General features: G+C 45.0%; 1 protein-coding gene across 4 annotated transcripts in view; it reads right to left on the bottom strand.

Annotated features, from left to right (window-relative positions):
- Positions 1–25,691, bottom strand: part of FAXC (failed axon connections homolog, metaxin like GST domain containing) — a 75,949-nt gene extending 50,258 nt beyond the window's left edge. For 2 of the 4 annotated variants that reach the window (XR_009354539.1, XM_059177025.1), the window contains exons 1-3: positions 24,748–25,114; positions 19,248–19,383; positions 7,540–7,736 (exon numbers count right to left, since the gene is read on the bottom strand). Coding sequence is in view for 3 of the 4 variants with exons in the window: in XM_059177025.1 (XP_059033008.1) it covers positions 7,540–7,736; positions 19,248–19,383; positions 24,748–25,013 (599 nt within the window). In the remaining variant the exon portion in view is untranslated. Of the gene's footprint in view, positions 1–7,539; positions 7,737–19,247; positions 19,384–24,747; positions 25,115–25,369; positions 25,622–25,651 lie in introns of those variants that run through there. The other 2 variants (XM_059177027.1, XM_059177026.1) reach the window with 2 other exon arrangements.
- Between the last annotated feature and the right edge of the window lie 296 nt (positions 25,692–25,987).

The following is a 25,987-nucleotide window of genomic DNA, read 5'->3' as shown; positions in this document are numbered from 1 at the left end:
TCTATTTTGGAAGCAAAGTTGAACCACTGAAAGGTTTTAAGCAGACCAGAGACATAATCAGGTTTGTGGTGATGTGAAGGAAGGGTTGGAAAGGGAGAAACCACCAGTAGGGAGGCTGGCTAGAAGACTCTGGCAAGACCTAAGGGCTAGGGCAATGGGAGGGAGGGTGTACAGGGAATACAGGGGAGAAACTCTGGGGTATGAGAAAAAGAGTCTATTGACTGATGGACTAGGTATAAGGAGAGATTGTCTTCTCTCTCAGGCCAATGACTTGAGTGGATGATAGTGCCATTAACAAATACGGGTGGGCACACACCAGGTACCACAGGTTTAGATGATGAAAGACACATCAAGCTGTTGCGTTTGAAGGTCCCATGGAACCCCCAAGTGAGAATGTGCAGAAGGCTGAGAACTCCGGAGATACGTTTAAACTCAAGATAGAGGACTTGTAGCTGATGGCATGTCAGCAAGAGTGCTAAAGCTGTCAGAGGAGAATTTTCTAGGGTAAGGAGTGGTATTAGGAAGTCCACAGGTCAAGGGCAAGTTAGAAGGTGAGAAGGCCAGGCTGGAAGGGCCAGCATAGAGAGAAGCAAAGACACCACTTTCTCTGAGACAGAGAGGAGGAGAGTGTCACAAGAGGTGAGGGGTTCAGAGCTCCTGCCGAGTGACTTCCGTTTCCTCCGTAGAGCAGGAAGTGGGGACATGGGCCCAGGATGAGGCTGCAGTGACGGACAGAGCGCTAATGGGTTCAAAGAGCAGATGGGAAAGGAAGAGGCGGCTGTTCTAGGCGATACAGCTAAGCTGGAGGAAACCCCACCAAGGCAATGGCATCAGGTTCTCCATCTTCGTTAACAGGTTGAATGGAGGGCACAGGAGGAGGGATACCGGGTTGATCTGGAATTTAGCATCTAGAGGTAACCTGAGAAACTGGTCTTCCTCTCTTCTCTTTCCCACACTTCTCTTGATTTCTTTCCTCCTTCCCTCCCTGAGCCTAATACTGCCGCCCAGTGTCAATGAAGAGAAGCAAATGAAGGCCAGCCAGGCTCTGTAAGGGTCAACTCCTATAAAGTGGGTACAAACTTCAAATACCAAAGAAAATGGGTAATTCGTGGGCTCTTAATGCAATTGTTACAGGCAGCAAACCTCATTTACACATGCTTCCCAATCCTTACAACCAAGAATCCACTTCCTTTCATAACTATTAACAAACTATTAACACTTGATGGAAACTACTCTCATCCAAATCAAAATACCTCCTTGTTGCAAAATCCAATAAACATTCCTTCTTCTTTTTTTTTTTTAAAGTAGGCTTTAGGGGGCGCCTGGGTGGTTCAGAGGGTTAAAGCCTCTGCCTTCAGCTCAGGTCATGATCCTAAGGTCTCCGGATCGATCCCCACATTAGGTTCTCTGCTCAGCAGGGAGCCTGCTTCCTCCTTTTTTTGCCTGCCTCTCTGACTACTTGTAATCTCTGTCAAATAAATAAATAAAATCTTTTTAAAAAATATATAAATAAAGTAGGCTTTATGCTGGGCATGGAGCCCAACATGGGGCTTGAACTCATGACCCTGAGATCAAGACCTGAGCTGAGATCAAGAGTCAGATGCTTAACTGACTGAACCACCCAGGCACCTCTAAACATTTTTGCATATTTTTCTCTTTCTTGAACAGTCTGCAACATGTGACACTGGCTGTGTCTTTCATAGAAGAGCTCTCCCTTAGCTTACATCTCTACTGCTTTTCCCACCACCTCATGCAGGTTCCCAAGATTTTCATTGCTATTCTTTCTACCTCTCACTCTGCACTTGTGGTGTGATCTAATTCACACCCACAACTTCAAACTGATGACTCCTAAACCCATACCCAGCCCAGACCTTTGTCCTGACACCTTTGTAGAGAACCTGAGGGGTCCTCTACAAACCCGTATTTCCAAACTTGCACTCATGATCTTCCTTCCCTTCAAATCTGCTTCTCCCCACCCAAGTCAGAAAGAATCTCGGGACCCATTCTTCACTGCTCTCTATCCCTCGCTCCTGACAGTCAGTAACCCTGTGAATTTGCCCTTTTCTCCAATTCAATCAGCAGGTAGCTCAGCCCTTCATCATTTCTCAACCCTGAGCACAGTGGTCTCCTAGCAGGTCTCCTGACATCCCCTCAAGGTCCTTCAGAAATCCAGTTGTCTGGATTTCAAATCCTGTCATAGGCAGCTACAAAGAGCTCCTAAAATGCAAATCTAGTCCCATCAGCCTATTTCTCAGAGTCATTCACGAACCAACACCCACCCACCCACCCCACCCCCCACCCCCGCCACCAGCTGCTGAGCTCAGTGCACCGCCCCACTCCCTACTATCTGATCCATGAAGGGCTGGTCATTCTCCAGCCCCATCCCCCACACTGCCTCCTGTGCACCTGCCACACAGAATTCCATGTGCCTGCCCAGGCTCCTCAGTCTTGCCTCAGAACTCTTGCAGATGCTGCCCCCTCTGCCTAGACACCCTAATCTTCCCCAGGTGCCCAGCCCCTTCACCCACAACTGACAGTCCCTCACTTTGGTTGTGATACCATCTCCTCTGGGAACGCCTTTCCCTCATCACTCCAGCAGGTGCTGGCTGCCTTTCCTCAGTTCTTCAATTCTCCCCCAGCACCCACCATTATGATGGCTCGATGTCTCCCTCCACCTGTGAGTCACCAGAGGACCCAGACAGCATCTTATCACCTGGCTTCCCCCCATCCAGCATGGAACCTGGCCACTAGGCATCAGTCACGCATTAAGTTCACTGAAAGAATGAATTATTGACTGAAATGTAGAAAAGCTTCACTTCTGAGCCAGCTATGGCTACGTAGTGTTTCTAAAGGCTGACAGTATTTAAATGGAATGAAGGAGAAAGAGAAATGCCTCTGAAGAATGAAGAAGGGGCTGCCCATTCGCTTCTGAGATCCACGTCACTCTCTACCGGGAACAGACCCACTGTGCAAGGACTTGTGAATCATGACCTGGCGAGGGCAGGGAGGGCCAGTCTGGAAGCTAGACGAGGCTGAACAATTCAGTCATCATTCTGAGAACCTCTTTCAGAAACTTGATACTCATTTCCTTTAAACAACTGATGTTCCTGATCTGTTGTGCAAAATGGGGTCAAGGCCTCTCTTCAAGACTGATTACCTTAGAACAGAAGAATAAATACTGTTCAACATTTTTAAAGAAGATTCAAGAGGACAGGAAAAAAGAGCCGACCCCTGATGTTTCAATGAAACAGACCTCGATGTGCGATGTGCGATATGGGGCTCGATCCCACGGTCCTGGGATCATGAGGAGGCCTGGCGCACAGCAGAGATGACAGTAACATTGGGAAAGTGCGGACCATGGCAATCTACTGTTTGATGAGTGAGCCTTAGCATGAGGCCTTCCTGACCGTGGACGCCTTTCTCCATGTCCTGCTCCATCCCTGTCATCGTATGCTTGTCTTCTAACAATGCAAGAGTGTATGATAAGCTTCTGTGATTTCCCTGAATGGCACAGGCCCCAGAAGTGCCCCTCCGAAGAGGACCTCTCTCTACATCTGAAATTGGGGGCAGGGACAGCAGGGCAGAGGGGCACACATTAACCCAGTTGTAATCAAGGAGGGAGAGAGACTGCTGGCTTTTGGACAAGATCTTGGGTAAGTCATTTTAGTCAGGATCCTACCTCCCCTCTCAGTGAAACTACACCAAAAGCCCAACTCAAAATTTAAAAATCACGGCCAACCTAAAAGCAAATTTGAATCCCCAATTCTAACGCCTATATTTTAATGGGTCAAAGTGGTATGACCAAACGGCTTGCCCATGGTGCCCTCACGCCTCCCTGCAGGGCTACAAGACTATCTTTTTTTTTTTTAAGATTTTATTTATTTATTTGACAGAGAGGGAGAGATCACAAGCAGGCAGAGAGACAGGCGGGGGGGGGGGGGGGGGGAGCGGGAGGCAGGAAGCAGGCTCCCTGCTGAGCAGAGACCTCCATGTGCAATACAGGGCTCCATCCCACAGTCCTGGGATCATGATCTGAGCCGAAGGCAGAGGCTTTAACCCACTGAGCCACCCAGGTGCCCCAAGGGCTACAAGACTCTTACTACACTAGCCTGTCATACAGAAATCATAGTATCTGTTCCCAAAGCAATTTTGTTCCACTAATTTAACCCCCTGTCTCTCGTACTGCCCTTCATACCAACTTGCCTGCACTGGATCTAACTTAAGCACTCAGTAGAACAAAGAGGATAAAAACTTGTCTTCTTCATGTTCAATAATAGTTATGTAAGTGGGACATGCTGGTATGGATTTTAAGTTCAAGAAAAACCTCTTTTACTTAGTGTGCTTATTTGAACAAACCAGAATCAGAGCCTTGGGATGCTGGGGTGGTATTTACGTAACAATGCCAGCTTTCCATTGTCTTCGCTTTTTAGAAAATCCTACCTGGAGTGTTTTCACAGTTTCAGATCAAATAAACATATCTGAAAACTCCAGATGATTCGACTCCATTGAGTCAAACAACTGATTTCATCTCCTCCACCGCTGCGAACACAGACCCAACCTTGGAGCTCACACGTTCGGAATTTAACAAGCTCTCATGAAAAGCTCATCCTTGTAATATTTTCCTGCAGACAGTGGTCCATTCCTCATGCTGGCCACCGTTTCCATGCTTGCACATTTTGTGTGTGGCCTCTGAGACACGGAAAAGGGGAGCAGGAGAGGAACCTGATGGAAAGCGTCCACAGACTCTTTGTCTTGGGCATTTTCTTACCGGAGGGACAGGGCTCTTTACTCCTTTGGGATTTAGAGCTCTGGGGAAAGCCTGTTCAAGGTCTCCCCAAAGCAACAACATGACTAAAGGTTGGGGAGCTTTATGAAATAGAGGAAGGCTTGTTTTTCCTTCTGCTGCTAGGGACCAAAGGGAACTGAAGGAATTGGGGAATTTTTCTTTGAAAGTGCACTGGATATTTGTATCTCTATCAAGACCTGACCTCCACTATTTCTTTCTCAAATTAACCTTTGAGGAGACACACATGAGAAATAGTAGCTAATCCCCGCCCCCCCAGAAAATGTATTTTGTAATTCAAAAGCAGATTAGAGAAACAAAATTATCCTTAGAAGAGTCTATGTGTGACCTAAGCAACTCCCCCAAGCACGTGGGTGTTTATGGTCCATGGAACTGAGATTCTTCCCCACCAGAGTACCAGCTCCCAACTCTCCCACTCACCCTCCACCCACCCACCCCCACCAAGAGCTGCCTCCCTTCAAGTATTAGCTGGGGCTGGTGCCAGGAGAGAAGGGGAGGGAAAGAGCAGATGAACTTCCACCAGGAAGTAAACATACAGAACGCCTGCACACCCAGAGCCAAAAGCAGGGACAGGTGGTACTTGGGGGTCTTGCTCGATCAAAGTCTTTCTCCCATCCAAGTACTAACCAGGCCCGACCCTGCTTAGCTCAATCAAAGTCTTTCTGACTGGAATATACATTTTAAGAACCAATACAAAAATCAAGGAGCTGGAGCACAAGTACTAAGGGAAATGTATGGTGACTTTTGGCTTCTTTTCAGGCAGCTCACAAAGCAAGAGCTCTCGGCATTAATGGGCCCATCAAACAAGGTAGCTCTTTGGAGAGCTCCATCCAAAGAAGGCACAAAGGGTCAGGGTGGCCCTGTGCTGGTTCTGCATTTCACTCAATTGCTGCAAAGTAGGGACCCGAACGTGGCAAGAGGTGAGATGGGCTCTGTCTCGCGGGCTTTTCTCTGAGGCTCAGCATAACACGTGCAGTCGTCCACAGTGAAGCCCTGCACTCCAGAAGATGAGGGTCACGACAGTTCTCCGCGGGTGTCCTCCAGAAGAGACCTGCGTTCATTCCAGGAACACAGAGTCTATGATGACTTCCAGGCTAATCTGCACCCTTGCCACCACTCTCTGCCGGGTTCCCTCCTTGCTCCTACCTCCTCACCCCTACCGTGGGAGGGGGAAGAGGAAGCGACACTTCAGGTCTTCCCTGGAATGAACTGGGCAAGAAGCGCAGGCAGAAAGAGGAAAAGAGAAATAGAGAGTCCCTTAAGATCCAAGAGAGGGAACAGCAAGTTTTCCTTAGAAAGAACAAGCAAGTTTCCATGGAGAAAGAGGGCCCAACTGATGAGATCGGAAGGTGGCAGGGAAGAACCATCTACACTAAGTGGGCATCTCTTGGTGGGGGAGGTGAAAGCTACCGGCAAGCACCTGGCCCAGGAGTGACACTGAATGCCAGAACAGTGGTTTCATGACTCTTAATTAAGTCTTTGGAACAAAATAAATTTAGAGACATCAGGGAGAAAATTTCTCTTATCTACTGGGGTGTCCAGAAAGGCACTAAAACTACAGATAACGGATGAAAGGCAAAGAAAAAAACCCACATGACGATGAGTTTGTAAACCAAGAAGACCTGTGTCTGTTGAAGTCAGAGGTCCTAGCCAGCACGGGGCCACTCACAGAACTCGGGCAACTCCCCACACAACGCGTGACGGTTCAGACAAGGGACATACCCAGGAGTCACCAGGCGGGGCAAAGACGCTCAGAGAGCATTAGGACCCCTGACTTCTGGAACACAGAGAAGCTCTTGTCGTCTAAGGAAAACTGACGATAATTTTACAAAGCTTGAATAATTCCTTTATGTGAGACTTCTATCCTGACTTGGTCTCCATTCCCTCCTCTGGGTGTCTGATGTAACAGTATGTTATTCAGCAGTTTCTACTGGTAAAGAGCAGAGTCAGTTGAAACACGTTCCTCACCTCAGCGAGCTACAGTCTAGATCAGGGGTCAGCAAACACAGCCTGAAGGCTAAGAAGGTTCCACATTGCTAAATGGTTGGGGGAGGGGACACCAGGGTAGCTCAGTCAGTTAAGTGTCCAACTCTTGATTTTAGCTCAGGTCATAATCTCAAGGTCATGAGTTAGAGCCTCAGGTTGGGCTCTGAGCTTGGAGCGGAGTCTGCTCAGGATTCTCTCTCTCTCTCTCCCTCTCCCTCTGCCTCTCCCCTTGCTCTCATGCTCGCTCGCTCTCTCTCTCTTTCTCTAAAATAAATAAATAATGAATCAAAATTTTAAAACGCAAAAAAGCTTTTAAAAATACATTTTTAACAAAAGAATACATTTTTAAGTGGTTGGGGGAAAAACTCAGAAGAATAATATTTAGTATTAAATGCAATTCAAATGTCAGTGTTTTTATCGGTTCACTGAAACAGAGTCCTGCTCATCATTCCCAGGTCATCCATGGCTGCTTTGGCATGACCATGGCCAAGTTTAAGGAGTGGCAGCAGAGCCATGGCCCATAAAATCTGAAATAGGTGCTAGCCGGACCGCTACAGAAAATGCCTGTCTACCTTTGGTCTAGCTAGACACCTGGAAATTCATGGTCATAACTTCAACCCCGAGGTCAGTCAGAATGTAGAAAACTTTAAAAAGGTTGGGGAGAGTCTGAAAAGTGAAACTGGACTTGGGCTTATTCCAAAGGCCCGTAAAGGCCCTGGGCACTCGCCCAGCGTGCCCGCGGGACTCACCAGTAGAAGTGCTCCTCCACCATCTTGGTCACTGCTCTGGAAATGGCTCTTTCATGCGGGCCAAGGTTTTTGTTTAAATTCACTCCAAGTTTCTCTTCCAGAAAGTCAATTATGAATTCGGTGCCAGAAACTTTTTCATGATTATATTCGATCCAAGGCATTTTCCCTTGAGCAGAAAGTTTTCCACCAAAATAATTCTAAGCAGAGTAAATTTTGAAAAGAGAAAAGCAATGTTTTATTTAAATTTCACTGGATGGGTATAAGAAACAAACATCCCAACCCTATATTTGATAGTGACTGTACTGTGCAAGTGAATGAACTCAGCACATAAACTCTTTAAGACAACAAATAGCTACTCTTGGAGAAAAAGAAAAAGGATTTACCTCAAATGAAGACATTACTTTATTCCCATAGATTTCATCTTGAGCTCTGGTATATTGTTACAAAAAAAGACTAGAGAGGAGAGGTAGTGTTGAAATGATCCAGGCAACAGCTGGTCTAGTTACAACATAAGAACAAGCCACAGACACAGAACAGTGAAAATAAACCATAATAAGGCTTGCACTGTCCAGGCTACTTACTAACCAAAGACCTTATCTGAATCCCAGCAACTTACGCCTGAATAATGCTTAATACCACTACACTGCACACAAGTGGCCCCAGAAATTATAACACTTAAGAGTAAGAAAGTGCATCCAACAGACTCCAATCCAGGACCAGTTAAAAATGTAGATTCCTGGGCCCCAGCCCAGACCTCTGCATCAGAATCCTGGGAATGGTGCCTAGAGCTCTGTATCTCTGATAAGTTTCCCTTTGACTCACAACCATACTAGAATCTTACAGCATCTCAGAAGACATGGTCCCAGATGGAGCGGAGTAGGGGTGAGGGAGTCACACACTTTATGAACACTGGGAGTTAGAGCGGCATTTGCTGCCCCCACTCCTTGGCCAGGCACTAGATGTTCCCCCTGATGTTGACCACGAGAAATGTCACATACCTCCAAAAGCTTCTAGGACATCAGATATTCTTGTAATTTGTACACTAAGGATGTAAATTTACCATAGACCCTAGCACCTGCTTCAGGTGAATTCTTGATACGGCCCATATCATCCTAACACATCCCCTTCAGGACTCCTGTCATTTGCAGACAGATTCTACCCTGCACACTGACATCAGAAAAAACTGTTTGCGATGCCAACGAGATCCAAGATCTCTGCTGCTCAGAATTATCCGGTGGTTTTTAACGGGCCTATTCTAATCCCTTCCACATAGCAGTCTAGGCCTGTACCATCTGGCCGCTGCCCATCTGCCCAGCCTTGCTATCAAGTCCTCCAGGCTTCTGAATTCCAACTGCCCACACCCAAACACATCAAGGTCTTTGCCACCTCTCTGACTTTGTACACACTTTACTTTTTATAAGAATCCTTTTCTCCAAATTCTGCCAAGTCATATCCATCCTAAAATATTTAGTTCAAATTACTCAAAATTTAAATATTTAGTTCACCTGGTCAGTGAACTATTTCCCCAAAGTACAAACATCACCTCCATTCCTCCGTGCTTCCACTGTACAGTGTATATTCCCCTTTTCTTATTACTGTTGGTAGCTTTGCCTTTTCCTCTAGAACACCCCCTCCCTGAATATTTGGTACATTTTTATCTAGACCCCTTTTAAAAACTGGAGTAACAAAAATTAATGATTGATTCTTATGGAAATGAAAGTCCTAGTAGGTTTTTGTTATCAAAAATTTTATTTTTTAGATTCAGAAAAAGTATTTGACAAAATTCAACATCCATTCACGATGAAAACTCTCAACAAAGTGAGTAGAGAGGGAACATACCTCAAGAGATTAAAGGTCATAAGTAAAAAACCCACAGCTAATGTCATACTCAATGGTGAAAAGCTGAAAGATTTTCCTCTAAGATCAGGAACAAGATAAGGATGTCCACTCTTGCCACTTTTATTTAACATAGTACTAGAAGTCCTAGCCACAGCAATCAAACAAGGAAAAGAAATAAAAGGCTTCCAAATTGGCAAGAAGAAGTAAAACTGTCATTATTAGTAGATGACATGTTACTATATATAGAAAACCCTAAAGTCTCCACCAAAAGCTTATTAGAACAAATTAACTCAGTAAAGTTGCAGAATACAACATTAATATATGGAAATCTGTTGCATTTCTATACATTAATAATGAACTAGCAGAAAGAGATCTTAAGAAAATAATCCCATTTACGATTGCATCGAAAGAGAAAAAAATACCTAGGAATAAATTTAACCAAGGAGATTAAAGACCAAAACTCTGAAAACTATAACACACTGATGAAAGAAACTGAAGACAACACAATAGAAAAATATACCATGCTCATGGATTGGAAGAATTAAAATTATTTAAATGTCAGTATTACCCATAGAAATCTACAGATTCAATTCAATCCCTACCAAAATCCTATTAATATTTTTCAAAGAACTAGAATGAATAATCCTAATTTGTATAGAACTATAAAAGACCCGAATAGTCAAAGCCATTGAGAAAGAAGAAGGAAGCTAGATGTATCATTCTCCCTGGTTACAATAATCAAAACAGTATGGATACCGGCATAAAAACAGACATATTGATCAAGGGAACAGAATAGAGACCAGAAATAAACCCATGCTTATACGGTCAATTAATCTATGAAAAAGGAGGCAAGAATATACAATAGAAAAAAACAGTCTCTTCAGTAAATGGTGTTGGGAAACCTAGAGAGCTATATGCAAAAGAATGAAACTGAACAACTTTCTTACACTACACACAAAAATAAACTCAAAATAGATTATGTACCTAAATGTAAGATCTGAGACCATAAAATTTCTAAAAGAAAACATACAGAGTAGTCTCTTAGACATCAGCATTAACAATATTTTTCTGGATCTGTTTCCTCAGGCAAAGGAAACAAAAGCAAATAAATAAATAAATAAATAAATAAAACAAAAAACAACTGGGACTTTATCAAACTAAAAGGCTTTTGCACAACAAAGGAAACCATCAATAAAACAAAAGGGCTCCCTGCCAAATGGAAAAAATATTTGCAAGTGATATATCCAATAAGGAGTTAATGTCCAAAATTTATAAAGAACTCCTACAACTCAACACTAAAATAATCATCATCACCATCATCATCCAATTTTTACAAGATCAGAGGACGAGCACAGGCATTTTTCCAAAAAAGACATATAGATAGCCAAAAGATGCACGAAAAGATGTGCAACATCACTAATCATCAGGGAAATGCAAATCAAAACCACAATGAGATATCACTTTACACCAGCCAGAATAGTATCAAAAAGTCAAGAAACAAGTGTTGGCAAGAATGTAGGAAAAAGAAAACCCTCATGCTCTGTTGGTGGGAATGTTAATTGTTGCAACTGCTATGGAAAACAGTATGAATTAAAACAGTAAAAATTAAAAACAGGGGCACCTGACAGCACGGTCAGTTATGTGTCTGACTCTTGGTTTCAGCTCAGTAGCGATCTCAGGGTTGTGAAATCAAGCCCCACATCGAGCTCCATACTCTGTGCAGAGTCTGCTTGAGTTTTTCTCTCACTCTGTCCTCCCGCCATGTGTGCATGCACCCTCTCTCTCAAATAAATAATAAATAAATCTTTTTTAAAAAATTAAAAGCAGAAACACCATACAATCCAGTGATTCCACTACTACGTGTTTACCCAAAGAAAATAAAACACTAATTTGAAAAGATATACGCACCCCTATGTTTACTGAAGCATTCTTTACAATAGCCAAGCTATGCAAGCAACCCAAGTGTCCATCAGTAGGCAAATGCATAAATAAGATATGGGATGGATAGATAGATAGATAGACAGAATGGAATATTACTCAGCCATAAAAAAGCATGAAATTTTTCCATTTGCAACAATATGGAGAGAGCTAGAGTATATTATGCTAAGTGAAATAGACAGAAAAGACAAATACCTTATCATTTATATGTGGAATCTAAAAAGCCAACCAAAGAAACAGAAACAGACTCATTAATACAGAAAGTAAAGTGGTGGCTGCCAGAGGGAAGGGATGTAGGGGTTAGGTGAAATAGGTGAATGGGGATTCAGAGGTACATACTTCCAGTTATAAAATAAATGAATCACAGGGATGAAAAGTACAGCATGGGGAATACAGTCAATAATATTATAATAATTTTATATGGGGACAGATGATAGCTGCACTTATTGCGGTGAATACTTTGTAATGTATATAATTGCCAAATCATTGTTGTGTACCTGAAACTAATATAACATTGTCTGTCAACTATACTCCAATAAAAATAAACATAAAAAAAGATCAACTGAAAAAAATGTATTTTGCCTCCTGGACAAAAAAATAGAAGACATCATTTTAGAGAATCTATAATTATATATAATTAAAAAATATATGAATTCAAGAAATATTTAAAAAGAGAAGCACAAAAATGTTGAAAGTAAATGGCAAAACTATGAGAGGCAGATGAGCTTTCCATGAACTTCAATTTTTCAGAACTGGTTATATGACTGTTAAAAACATATCTTTTAAAAATAATACTTAATTTTCCTTAACTTCCTTAAATATATTCAAGAACTCCTGGCCTGTTTTATTTAAGCAGTTGGAGTCTGACTGGCCCACTGAGGGTAATTTTCTGAAAGTAATTCTGAGAAGAAACGTGAGGAGATAAATCCTCTTTATTTTTTCTGAGCTGAAGTTTCCCCCTGCAAGTCTGCCCTAGCAGAGATTAATTTACACTTACACTGTATTATCAGAATAGCCATGAAAGCCATAGCTTTTGAGTTTTAAAATCTCATTCCATCATTTATTCAGTGTGACCCTGGTCCTCCCTGGGTCTCCCTTACTCTTTCCTGGGCTTCAATTTCCTCATCTACAGAATGGGGATAACAATAGTTGTAGGATTAAGTGAGAAAATGCACATGAAATGTCTGACAAGTGCCTTCATCATGAGTATTAACATCGTCTTCACCACTCTGAAATGGGGACCTTAAATCCCAAAGTCTTGGGACACTGACTTGCTACACTCGTCATGGTCCCTCACTTTTCAACTAAATATATATCCATTACATTCACTGTGGCCCTGGAGCCATCTTGAAAGGTCTCCCATTGGCTACATTTGAGATAATTTGAGCAACTTTTGTGGATTATAACACATTGGCCAAAAAATCCAGGCATCCCCTGTTATGAAATAATAAGAAATTCATGGGTGGCTCAGTGGTTAAGCCTGGGTGGCTCAGTGGTTAAGCCTCTGCCTTCAGCTCAGGTCATGATCTCAGGGTCCTGGGATCAAGTCCCGCATCGGGCTCTCTGCTCAGCTGGGGGCCTGCTTCCCTCTCTCTCTCTCCGCCTGCCTCTCTGCCTACTTGTGATCTCTGTCTGTCAAATAAATAAATAAAATCTTAAAAAAAAAAAATAAGAAATTCATATGTTGGTCTCTGCCTCCAGTTCCTCACACAGAGCCCCTCAAAGCCTTATAATAATTCCTAAGTGATAAGAGCACTAGGAGCATCTTATGTCTTAATAAGGTGACTCTGGGTGGGCTCCTTGGATGGCTGGTCACCAGAAAGATCAAACCTGGATTAGCAGCCAGGAACGTTCAGCCCCTCCCCATCCTCCAGAGCAAGAGGAGGGGCTGGAAATGGACTGAATACTTGATCATGCCAATGTGAGGAAGTCTCCATAAAATCCCAAAAGTATGGGGTTCAGAGAGCTTCCAGATGGGCAGATACATCCATATGGGGAGGGGGAGATGCCCCAACCCCACAGAACAGAAGCTCCCGCACCCAGAGCCTCCCAGACCTCACCCTATACACCACTGCATCTGGCTGCTCATTTGTATCTTTTAACATATGTTTTTAATAAACTAGTTAACATAGGTATTTCCCTGAATTCCGTAGGGGGGAAGGATACAGTCTGTGGGACTGAGCCCTTAACCTGTGGGTTATGACACTGTCTCTGGGTAGAGAGTGTCAGAATTGAAATAAATTATAGGACATCCAGATCATGTCACAGAGAGTTGCCTGGTGTTGGTGGGGGGAGGGGACATCCACACATTTGGTGACCAGAAGTATCAGCCGTGAAGTGTTCTACATTAGTAGGAAAGGAAACTCAGAGGAAAGAAATACACAGTAGGGAAAAACTGGGTTTTCTCCCTCATAGAAAGGAAAAAACGAAGTACTTCCCTTTACAACTATGTACGGTAGTTTTGTAGTAAAAAAAAAAAAGTCCTTTTTTTTTTTTACTACAAAACTACCGTACATAGTCCTTTTTTTTTTTTTTTTTGGAGATGCATACTGAAGTAGTAAGGGGTAAAGTATCATGATTTCTGCAGCTTACTTTCAAATGGTTCATAAAAAGTTGTTCACAAAGGTTTATACCAAGAGAAACAAAGCAAAAAAGGAAAAAAGGCAATAATTGGTAAATCTAGGTGAAAGGCATATGGGTATTCAGAGTGTTAGGCTTTTAACTTGTCTGTAGCTTTACAGACACAAAATTTCAACACAAAAAAATAAAAGGTGGGTGGGTACAGATAATATCAGCAAATAAAGAGAACAATCAAAAGTTAAGGCTGGGGGTGCCTGGGTGGCTCAGTCGATTAGACGTCTGCCTTTAGCCCAAGTCATGATCCTGGGGTCCTGAGATCGAGCCCCACATCGGGATCCCTGCTCAGCAGAAAGCCTGCTGCTCCCTCTTCCTCTGCTCCCCATTCATACTTGCTCTTGCTCTCATAAAAAAATAAATAAAATCTTTAAAAAAATAAATAAATAAAGTTAGGGCTGAAAGCCAGAGCAGAGAGTTCCAAAGGAGTCAATTTCTTTCTTTGTCTTTCTCATATTTAAAAAAAGTTACTGTGTGAAATACAGGCTTCTTATACAATCAGTTACAGCAAACAATGTAGGCATCTTTGTGTGTGTCTGTAGAAATGTATGGAAGGGTGGCCCGAAGTTTTAGTGATGGTGATCTCTAGCTATAAGATGAGAGGGGATTTTCATTCACACTCTGTGTATTGCTTGAAATTCTTATAAGGACCATATGTCATCTCTATGTAATCAGGGAAAAAAAGGTAAAGTTATTTTCGATTTGAAAAAAAAAATTAACCATATCTGCAGGGCTTCCTTATAATTTTTCTGCATCTTCCTACAAATCTATAATTATTACACAATGAAAAGTTTCTGAAATTGACCTACCAATATGTGTGATCTTACTTTTAAAAGATGGAAAGATAAGTGACTATGACCAATAGAGGAAGGGTTTTGGTTTTTTTTTTAAAGATTTTATTTATTTATTTATTTACAGAGAGAAATCACAAGTAGATGGAGAGGCAGGCAGAGAGAGAGAGGGAAGCAGGCTCCCTGCCTTGATCCCAGGACCCTGAGAAGGCAGCGGCCTAACCCACTGAGCCACCCAGGTGCCCTGAAGGTTTTTGTTTTTTTTTTTAAAAAAAAAAAGCCTTTGAGTTTCTACTAATGGCCATTAAATATTTATTTCAGTCTCTCTCTGGTTAAAACATTAAAAAAAAAAAAAAAAGCTTCAAATATAAAGTCGAGCTCTTAGGAATATGACATTTTAATCTTTTCTTTTTCAAGGCACAGAGCAAAGAAGGGGCAGAGTGTAGAGCTTCCTGGATCTCTGACAAAATGCCTCTGTACTGATGAGCACAGGCGATGCCCCACCCCCACCCCGCCAAGCACTTCCCAGGCACTGCCTGCATCAACCCAGCCCCTCACTGAGGGCACACAGTCCCAAGGCACCCACGGCAGGCGGCAGGCACAGAGCAGCCTTCTAAACCACAGAACCATTTTCTCTTGCCTAAATCTCTGCCCTGAGCTCTCTGCCCTAAATTTCTGCCCCTCCATTTATTTTCCACAGAGACTTTGCTGAAGGAAAAACACGCCTACACCTTTCTTTTAAAATACATACATATATACTTAACAAGAAATAATAATTTTGCAAGGGGGTAGGTGGCCACCTCCTCGACGGCCTCGGCACTAGCTTCAGACTTCCCAGTGAGACGTGTGTCCTGCTGCCCTCGTCACACCCACTAAAAGCAGCCGCTCTGCGACAGGGATGGAGGCAGTCTGGCTCCTGGTCCAGCGCTTGCAGGCTTGAAGGCAAGAGGGGAAAGGGTAGCACGGCAGGCCTCTTCCTTCAACCGGAGCCCCTCCGTGACATGTGTCTTCCAGTGCTGGCTGCCAATGCCAAGCTCAACAGCAATCTTTCAAATCTGACCCACTGCATCTAGCGGCTTCAAGCTTTGTCTGTCCTCAGTGCTGATTTCTGCTCTACTCCTGGTTTACAAAGTCCTGAATGATCTCCCCATTCCTCTCTCTAGACTCAGCCCTTGCCTTCCAGGTCCCAGTCTTAAGCAACCTCCTTCCAGTCCCCAGACAGGCTGTGCCCTCCCAGAGCACTGCCCCCACAGTCCAGCAGTCCAGTTAGGTGTCACTCTATCACTTCCTCGGTGGGGCCTCCGTAATGGCACTTGCTCATCCCAGCACCACCTTAGGAGGGTCTCTGCCACCCCAACCATTCCTCTGCAGAGAAACTGGCTCAGAAAGCACAGGTTTGAGGGGTCGGTGGGGGCACTGGGAGCTGCCGAGCTAACATCATCCCAGCAGCCAAGAGCTTGGTCCAGCTGCTCTGTTACCTGCAAGGGAGACCCCTCCTCCCAGTGCTGCCACTTTGTCGGAGCTTACAGGTGAGCCCCTGACCAGTCGGAGCCACCTTCCCTGGAGGAAAGGCAGCAAACCAGTGGGACCAAAGTGCTTTGGGGGTGCCTAGGGCACCCTTACTTTTCTTACATCCCCTCAGAGGCACACAACCTGTAGCCTGAGCTCTGGCCTTTGCCCTGTACAAGTCCCCAGGCAGGAGAGTGGACATCTCTGGCAAAAAAGGGAATCTCAAACCAAAGGCGACACAGAACGCACACAACTGCTGTCACAGAAGAGCAACGGACGTTCCACACCATGAAGCAGGATCTCGGGGACAGACCGATTTTAATTAGCATAAGAGAGATCCTCTAAGGCATAAAAGAAGAAACTGTAATACAAACCAAGAAGAAATATGAAGGAGAAAAATACAGACATTGAACACAACAGAGAAGCAGTACGATAGACGCGAGAAGAGAACAGAGAGAGGCCATGGGATGCCGGGAAGAGAAATCCATCCAGAAGGAAGAAGAAAAGATGAAGGAGTATCTTCAGAGATAGAGAAAATAAAAGCAGAGATTTCAGTATCCGGAGAATAGGGGACAAGAAGAAGGCTAAAACAAATCAAAAAGAAAAGGAAGTATTTGAAGAAAGTTAATAATTCCCCAGAATTTAAAAAAGATTCAAGACTTTATACTACAAGAGTTTAGAAAGGACCAAACAAGATATATATTAGTGAAGGCACATATTAGTGAAATGTAAGTTACTGAGATTAAGTTCAAATTCTAAAAGCTTCCAGAGAGAAAGAGAGAAAAACATCAGGTTTTTCAATAGCAATACCAATGCAGAAAGACAAGGGAATAATATTTTTAAAGCCCTGAAGGCAAAGAACTTGGAACACAGACATTTCAAACATGAGGGAGAAATAAAGGCATCATCAAGTGTGCAAAGCCACTGGAGGTTTGCTGTATAAAGGCTCAATCTGAACATATGCACCATGAAAGTCCTCAAATAAGAGGATAAATAATCCCAGAGGAGAAGATACATGGGAAACAAGGCTAGTCAGACTGAGTAAGCCCTGTTGCCTAAAAAAGAATCAGGAAAAAAGGAAAGGATTTCCAAAATTCCAGAATTAAAACATTAGACAACAACAACACGCTGGGGTTCAGGGCTTGGAAAAGAGAGACGCAAAGTTCACGTGAACCTGTACGATCCTTGTATCATCAAAGGACCAACCTGCACTTGAGAAATGATAATAGGGATAAATAAACTCAAAGTTGGATCTTAGGCGCAACCGCCACGAGAACAAAAATAGAATTTGTTTTAAGTGGTAAGGAAGTTCCTTCTTATCTACTCACTAGAATGCAGAAAACAAGAAAAAATTTTTAAAAGCCAAGTATAATGGGAAAAAAAACACTAAGTAAGACGTCAGAAAGAAGAAAGAAAGCAAGCAAGCAAGCGGGCGGGCGGGAGGGAAAAGAAAGAGGGAGGGAGAAAGACGTTAGAGATATCTCAGAGTTAAACAATAATTACAAGTATAAATGAATAAAATGCACCAATTAAGGACTCTTAGATTGGCCACAAGTAATACGCTGTCTATGAAAGACAGATTCAAAAAAAATAGAGAAAGGGGATGGAGAAGGGCATCCCAAGCAAATACGAACCAGAAGAGAGCTGGAGAACCAATCTCAGTATTTGATGATATAAAGTTCAAGAGGTAAAAATAAGAAGCAGAAGACACAGCCAGGTGCTGTATATACGGGGAAAAGAAGCAAAAGGGTACGAACGTGATCTTCCACATTGCATGTACCTAACCATATGATCTCTGACATAAAGCAAGAACCCAGATGATGGCAGGAAGAAAAGAGAAGTCAACAAATACCCGTGGATATCTTAATCCACTCCTTGAAGAAATACTAGAACAGGCAAACAGAAAATATGCAGAGATGTCCAAGATCTAAATAATCCACTAAACAAATGCTCAAGTAAGTAAATCTAGAGAGCTCTTCACCTAAACGGAGAACATGGGATAATCTTCCACATTCATAAAAACTAGCCACACTAGGCGACAGCCTCTGTAAATTTCAAGAAATCAAGATAGAGACTATCTGTTCTGATCACATAATTAAAAAACAAAGACAGGGCGCCTGGGTGGCTCAGTGGGTTAAAGCCTCCGCCTTCAGCTCCGGTCATGATCCCAGGGTCCTGGGATGGAGCCCCACATTGGGCTCTCTGCTCCGAGGGAAGCCTGCTTTCTCCTCTCTCTCTCTGCCTGCTTGTGATCTCTGTCTGTCAAATAAATTTTAAAAATCTTTTTTAAAAAATGACAAAAATCAAAGCTTAAAAAACGTGTGTATAGCTGGATATTACATGAAAAAGAAAAAGAGACAGGAAAATTTTTTGTAAAAATACTTAGAACTGAATAACAATGAAAACACAACTTGCCAAATTTGTGAGACACAACTCACAGAGAAATAGATACCATTAAATACATTCCCATGTTCATTCTCTGATGCTGAAATGAGCGAATGTTTCCCCAAAAGTCACCCAAACAGAAGGTGGAGCACTGTGGACATGTTCTTCCAAAATCTACAGCTATCTCACTATCTCCCTGGTGGCCTGCCAGGTCCTCTGCCCCCCAGACTCATGAGAGACAAAATATAATGCTGTCAAACAGAAATCTCAAGGAAAAAACCACGTACAGCAATGGTACACCTACCTTAATTAACCACTGCCCAAGAGGCCTCCCCAAGCTTAACCAAGGCCTATTGCATGTCAGGAAAAAAAAAATACCATGACCCTGAAACCTACAGAAATCCAAACCCTTTGGATCCCCTCATTAACCCAGGTGTGAACATCAACAGACCTTACAATCCAGTCTCTTGGAAGCAGCTGCTAAGAACCAGGCAGTGCTAATTTCACACCCACCCCTCCGGCACCAAGGGCAAGCCCTTCCCACCGTGTGAGATGAGAACCACCCCTCTGATGTTCCTGTCGGGACAGTGAGACCCGTTCGTACACAAGTACCTGGTAGGGTAAGTCAGCCATCCTTAAGTAAGTTTCCATTTTCAAACAGAAAGGAGACAAACTGGGAACACCATTGTTAGGTCTTGCAAACTGATGCAAAATAATAGCATCTTTGGAGTCAATCTCTTGCTGTTTCCTGCCAAAACCAAAACAGAAATAAAGAACAAACCACGTGTTGTACATTCAATGCCCGGAGTTCCCCAGAGGCCCCCAGTGGATGGTGGCTCCTCCACGAACACGCAGACCTGTTTGTCACGGGGGCTCACCTCACCCAGAAGCAGAGTGGAAGCTTGGCCAAAACACGAGAGAACCTTACAAGCGATCGCGGTGACCCCAAGGGCTTAGAGAGCAGCCGCGTATCAACCTCCTTCAGCTAACTATAGCCCACGGGGCAGGATGAGTGCCCACCTCTTCTCCAGCAGGCTACGCTTAGCCACTCGGCACAAACTGAGGGATAAACATGACAGTGTGTGCCTCCCGGGTGTCAGGCGTTGTTCTAAGGGATTCACAGGTATCATTTCATTGAATCTTCACAATAACTTTGAGGGAGCTACGACTGTTATCCATGTGTGACAGATGAAGAACCTGAGGCAGAGAGGATTACCCTGCCCAAGGTCCCTTTGCTAGTAAACGGCAGACCGGGGACTGATCGAGGCAAGCAGAGTCTATGTTCTTGACCCCTGGACTGTACCATGAAACTGTCTCTAGAACCCAGGAATCACAGCATAAGTTTACTCTGCTAGGAACCAAGTCTGCTGGGAATCTGAGACCCTGAAACTAACTGGTCCCCCTTCCAAACTATGTGTGCCCTCGCCAGGCCCTTCACTTGTATGACACCAAGAAAGCCAGCTTCTGGGCTCTCTCTCATCTTCTCTAGCTTCCCAGCACACAGTACATAACTTCATATCCCCGCCTCCTCCCTTTCTTCTGTCTCAGACACACATCTAGCTTTCCCTTGGCTACTTTTTTGGGTGGGAGGATTTCCCTGGTACGGCTTTGCAATGGACACCGTATAATAGAGAAAATGCTAGATTCCAAGTGTGGACACAGGTCAAATCCAAGCCCCGCTTCCTACTGGCCACATTACCCTAGGCCTCTCTTCTTCCCACGCACAGAAAGTGAGGGCAGGACCAATTATGCATCAGGGAGCATGATTAAATCTTAAAAATCTATAAACATCTGTGGAGCTCCCAAGCATCCTGTAAGAGTGGTAGAATCCATTCTCATGCACAGAGATAGGGTCTTATCCCCTTAAACGACACTATCTCACCATCCCCCACAGCTTCGCTCCGACACCACCGTGGGGACCCATCTGCAACTCCCCACCTTTCTCTTGTCCCAACCACTTCCCGGTCACATAGATGTGGTCACATAGACGTCACTCTTCCCTGGGGCCTTCCCCAAGCCTCTGGCTCCTCACATCACTCCCAGTTTAATCCCGTACCTATGTCCCCCAAAGCAAGGGCAAGCTCTTTGCATCCTCGGCCCATAGAGCTCACCCCCTGCAGCACCTGCCTTCAAGAAAACCAACTCTTCCAGAGAAGTTCATGACCAGAGTGCCCATTCCACTTAAAGAGCTCAGAATGACTCACTTGGAAAACACTGCTCAAGTCAAAAGAATAAAATATTTGCTGTTTTCTGGCAAAATTTACTATAGAAAATGAAGACTTTCATTTAGATGAAATGTTGGGGAGGTCAGATATTAAAATCAAGAAGCCTCTTAAACTGTTCCCAGAGAGCACAAACTACATTCGACAACTAACTGGTTTTGTCCAGTCAAATAATTCAAGTCACAGAGTGGTATTTTCTGCTAGGCAAAAAATTTAAGACTGGAAAGGGAGGAGATAAATATAAAATCTTCGGCTCCACAGAAACATCTAATTCTAATGGTTAACTTGGCCACCATATCACAGTAAGAACGGATGTGACAAGCATGGGCCAATGACTTTGTATACATGATGCATACTAACTTGTTTCACTCTGAAGTAATACCATAGAGTGGATATTGTTATAGTTTAAATTTAGTGTATATTATATTACACAGCAGATAAGGAAACTGAAGCTCAGAGAGGCTCAATAATTTGTCCAAAGAACATCACTCTAACATCAGCTCCAGATCCCAAGCTCTTAAGCCCTTCAGCGACAGCGAAATGGGCAATTTCTCAATTAATTCTATCAAAATGGCCGGTTTGACTTGGGTCACTCAAGCCTGGAACTTTCCTACAGAAGTTTTAATGGTCAATGATGCCAACTTCTATTAAATACTCACTTATATGTGAATTGTTCTAAGCAGTTCACACGTCGCTAACTCAATCAACTCCGTAAGGCAGGCTGCTATTATTAACCCATTTTACAGATGAGAAAACCAAAAAGCCAAAAAGTTTCTTCTCATCTCCAAGGTTACTTGGTTAAAAGCGAAGTGAATGTGAACCCCCTCTGGTTCCAGAGTCCTCCTTCCACACATCAGAAACTTCTCCCTGACTTAGGATCAGCGGAGCAGGTTATTTTTTAAAATACCTGGACTGCTGTACCTCCCAAAGTGGCTTTATAATGAGGGTTACAGAAGAGAACGTGTACAGAGCCTCAAGACTGGCCCCTCCTCCCATCGTGAAGGACATCTCGGGGGACTGTGCCTCTGTGTGCCATTGACAAGCTGTTAGTTTATGGAGATCAGATACTGATTGACCTGGGGGCTGCTCTGATTCCCTAAGTTCTCTAGGACAGGCTGAACCCTAATGCCTAAAGTGCAACAGAGCTACCAACAACACAATCATTATTTAGTCATTCAATTTACAAACAACACATTCTCAAACTTTAAGATAGCTGCTACACTGTCACCACTCAGGGGAGGTAGAGGGCTGAGACAGTATTTGGTTAAAAATACTGCCGTGGGAAAAGCAGGCATAAAATCCAAAACACTTCCTTGGGTTTTACTCCTTAATGCAAATTCCTAAGTACTTCTCACCGGTCAACTTTACTGCTAGACACACGGCCACACACTCAGCTTAAGTCTCTCCGGCAGAAAATCCAATTCGAGTGGTAACAACTTTACCGTTGCCCGTGACCTCAGACACTGTGATCATTTCAAGATGTGTCTTCCATCCTGCAGATTCTGGACTGTTTTGTCTTGCCTAAACTATGGAGACAACTGACAGTGAGATTTCACCTTAAATGGAAGTCTGTCATGTCACCTCTGTCTGGCAGTCCCAGACCTTGCTCAGTCTTTCCCCCCTGTCTTTCTGTGCCCCTAGACACTGTCAAAAACTCCAGTCCCTACTACAGGCCTGTCTTCCTTGGGCCATACCCCAATTCTTTACATTTCTCTTCTTTTCCCCCCAGCCGGGCTTATGTCGTCTTTGGTACTTTCTAGGAGGCGGTGGGGAAAAGTTCAGGCACTAAACACAGACATACACACACACACACACACACACACACACACACACACTCTCTCTCTCTCTCTCTCTCTCTCTCCCAAATCTGGATCCTACTACTCCTGCTGTGTGATCTTGGGCAAGTGGTTTTACCTCTCTCTCTCCCTCCGCTGTAATTGCCTTAACTATGAATTGGGAACCAAGCATCCAGCCACAGCTGAGAGGAATAAATCCAAATAAAGCGCTTCTAGATGGGCAGAGTCCCTTCTAACGGATCGATAATGGGTGGCCATTTTTATTATTTGCATTATAACAGGACTTTCTCCTCCATTATAACACATTTCCTACCCAGGCTTTAGACATCTGTCAAGAAACAAAAAGTGAATATAACAAAGATTAAAAACATCTCAATCCACGTAAGTATCCAAGTAATCTGCTAAGCAGTGAAGGACACATCTGTGGGCAGAAGGCTCTTCTGTGTCTAGCGACCACACCTGCCAGCGTGTGGCCTGTTCCCAGGATGAGCTCTGGGCTCCTTGCTATTTCTGCAAGGTCATTTAAGCAAGGTTTAGAGTTGGTCCTATGAAGCCGCGTGCCTTCACTCCCTCCACAAAGTGTTAAACCGCTGAGAAGCCACAGGGTTCTGGATCCTGAAAAGGTTCTGGACTGGAATATAATTGAGAAACAGCTGGGTTACCATTTAAGTACTGCACAAATGTTTTGGGTATTTTCATACAGCTCGAAATCTAACTCGAAATCAAGTTCTAAAACTAGCAAAAACAGGAAGTAATCTAGGGAAATGCACCTTAAATTCACTTCAAAAATCTTTACGTGGTTCAACTAGATGATTCAAGGCACCTGCTAAGTGAGAGAATTCACAGTACATAATAAGGTTAAAATAAAACTTCTCAATTATGGCTAAATAATAGTGAAAGCCAATACATTTCCTCAGACTTAAATGATTTCCCACCCTCTCCGAGATTAGAAATATTCAAAATGCCCAAGTTAGCCTGTTACAATCTCCTGGAATCCCTGTAGACCTGTTAAAGGTCACCGATCACTGTCTTTGTTTACAAGCTATTGTGTAAGATTTCCCCCTGGAAAAAGGCAGTGTGAACACATTTGTCACTACTTTAAAAATACTGGTCAACGGGGATATTCTGAGCTATTGAAAACTGCCCGCTTCTGGTCATCTCCCAGGGACAGAGGACTCCAACGCATGGAGATTTTAACCATAAATTGATGTTGTCAATGAGCCAAAGGACCACCCCAGGAGCCTTTGGTATTGTCCTACTCAGACAAAGATCTCCTGTCCTTCTGGATGTACCAACAGTAGGGGCCTCCATTTTCTGGCATTTCCAAATCAGTCCTGTAAACATTCTGCGGCAGGCAGGCTATGCAACTGTTTACGGCACTGGGTGACTCCCGTGTCTTGTCAAACACGCCCATGTGCTAGTCCTGTCCTCGGATCTCCTACTGCTCACACAACAATGACATCGAAATCCCCCGCGATGGGGCTTAGCTCGAAATACCTGAGCAACCCATAACCAGGTTAAGGGCTGCACCAAAACGCACACCCCTCTACTTGGCCATGCCCCTTAACAGGGACCTAGAGGGCCCTGGAGCTTTTGCAATTTCAGTTTTTTAATGATATTAAAATTGGGGGAGGAATAGTGAAGAACTAACCTTTAAGTAAAAGGTAAGGTTAGTGGTTAATATTCTAGCATAATTATTACCTATAAACAAATAAGGCATTCCCTAAAAGTGTAACTTAGTATCTCCACCAGGCCTCATTCTATTGTTGCAAACATTGCACTTGGATCTTGCTAAGGGCATTTCCTAATAGACCATTTTGTTCCACAACATCCCGGAGAATTTTTGCTTTTTAGCACCAAAGGACTGAGAGATAAATGTTTTCCCTTCCCACAATCAGTTTAATTCTCCTGTCAACTCGAAACTGCCCCTCAGGCCGGGTGACCACGGACTGCCTCTAGGGAAAGGTAAGGATAGGATTCTTGGGCATTTGCGCGGCGTGGCCGAGAGGCTGGCATGGTCCCCCCTCGCGCCAGCCCTGCCCTGGCCAGGTGCCCCACTCGGCGCCCCTGCGCGGGGCCCTCTCTCCGGCTCACCTAATGACCAGGAGTTCGTGGAGCAGATACGCAGCTGCGGCCAGCAAAGCTCCCCCGGTCAAGTAAAGTGTTTTCTTCCACCAGGGATCGGAGCCCAGCCCTGCCATGATCCCACCGTAATCCTGCAAAGGGAAAGCGATGATGTCCCCATAAAAGGAGAAGGGCTCCTCGGACCCGGCCCACCAGCCGAAGAAGGAGACGCTCTGGTTCCAGCTCAGATCCACCACGCACGGCCTGGACGAGGCAAAGCCAACCCCCCAGTGCATGCTGCGCGGCTGGCTGCGGGCGCCCCTCCCAGGGCCCGCGCCGCCCGCATGGGAAGGGGGCCGGAGGGGCCCGGCGCGGGCTCAACGGCGCGCCGCGGACGCGGGCGGCGCGGGCGGCAGCGACCGAGGAGGCGGCGGTGGCGGCGGCGGCAGCGGAGGAGGAGCAGGAAGGGCGCGGGCCGCGGGCGGCGGGCCTGGCCGGCGGGGCCCCAGGGCCCGGGGCGGCGGCAGCGGCGGCCGCCGGCTCCCCCCGCAGCGGCCTCTCCGCGCCGCTCTTTGTGTCGGCGCCTGGAGAAGGCCGCGTGATGTCATTGCTCCCCGGGGCAGGGAAACAGAGGCGGGATAAAGTCACCTACCCCGCGCCCTGCCCCCGCCCCGCATCTCCGCGGTCCGGCGGCCTCCGCCCGGGCGGGAGCTGCGGGGCTGGATGCGCCCCGCGGGCTCCGCGCCTCCAGGCGGCACGGCCGGGAACGGCTCGGCGCGCTAGGGCTAGGGCTGCGGAGGTGCCTGGAAATGCGGCTCCACCGCGAGGAAGCCGCAGTCAGGGCCCGGATCTCCGTCTCCCCCACCACCCCGCCCCGAGCCCCGGCCCGCCCTCTGCTGTCGCTCCAGCCCCTCCCGCAGGCCCGGGAGCTCACCTGAGGCCGCGGCGAGTGGCAGGCAGGAAACACCGCCCGGGGGGCGGGGGGGGGGCAGCTGGGAACGAGGGCCCGGACCAAGGTCGGCAATTAAATAGTTCTGGCCAGCGGGAAAGCGCTGTGGATTTGCATAATTTATAAAAACACTCTTGTTACAGTACCCAGTTACCTGGGTCTTGGCCGTGTGCTCACGGAGAGATGTCTGGTTTGACAGATAACAACAAAAATGTGCTCTAGAGAGAGCTCCCCTCTGACAGATCAGCTCGAGTCTTCCCCGTTTGAAATCATTATCGGGGAACTCGTAGATGTGGGGTGTTTGGGTTTGTTTTCCTTTTC

The sequence above is a fragment of the Mustela lutreola genome, chromosome 6 (genome assembly GCF_030435805.1).
Source record: "Mustela lutreola isolate mMusLut2 chromosome 6, mMusLut2.pri, whole genome shotgun sequence".
NCBI lineage: Eukaryota > Metazoa > Chordata > Mammalia > Carnivora > Mustelidae > Mustela > Mustela lutreola.
The sequence above is the reverse complement of the archived record's forward strand: the minus strand, read 5'-3'. Positions and strand labels throughout refer to the sequence as shown.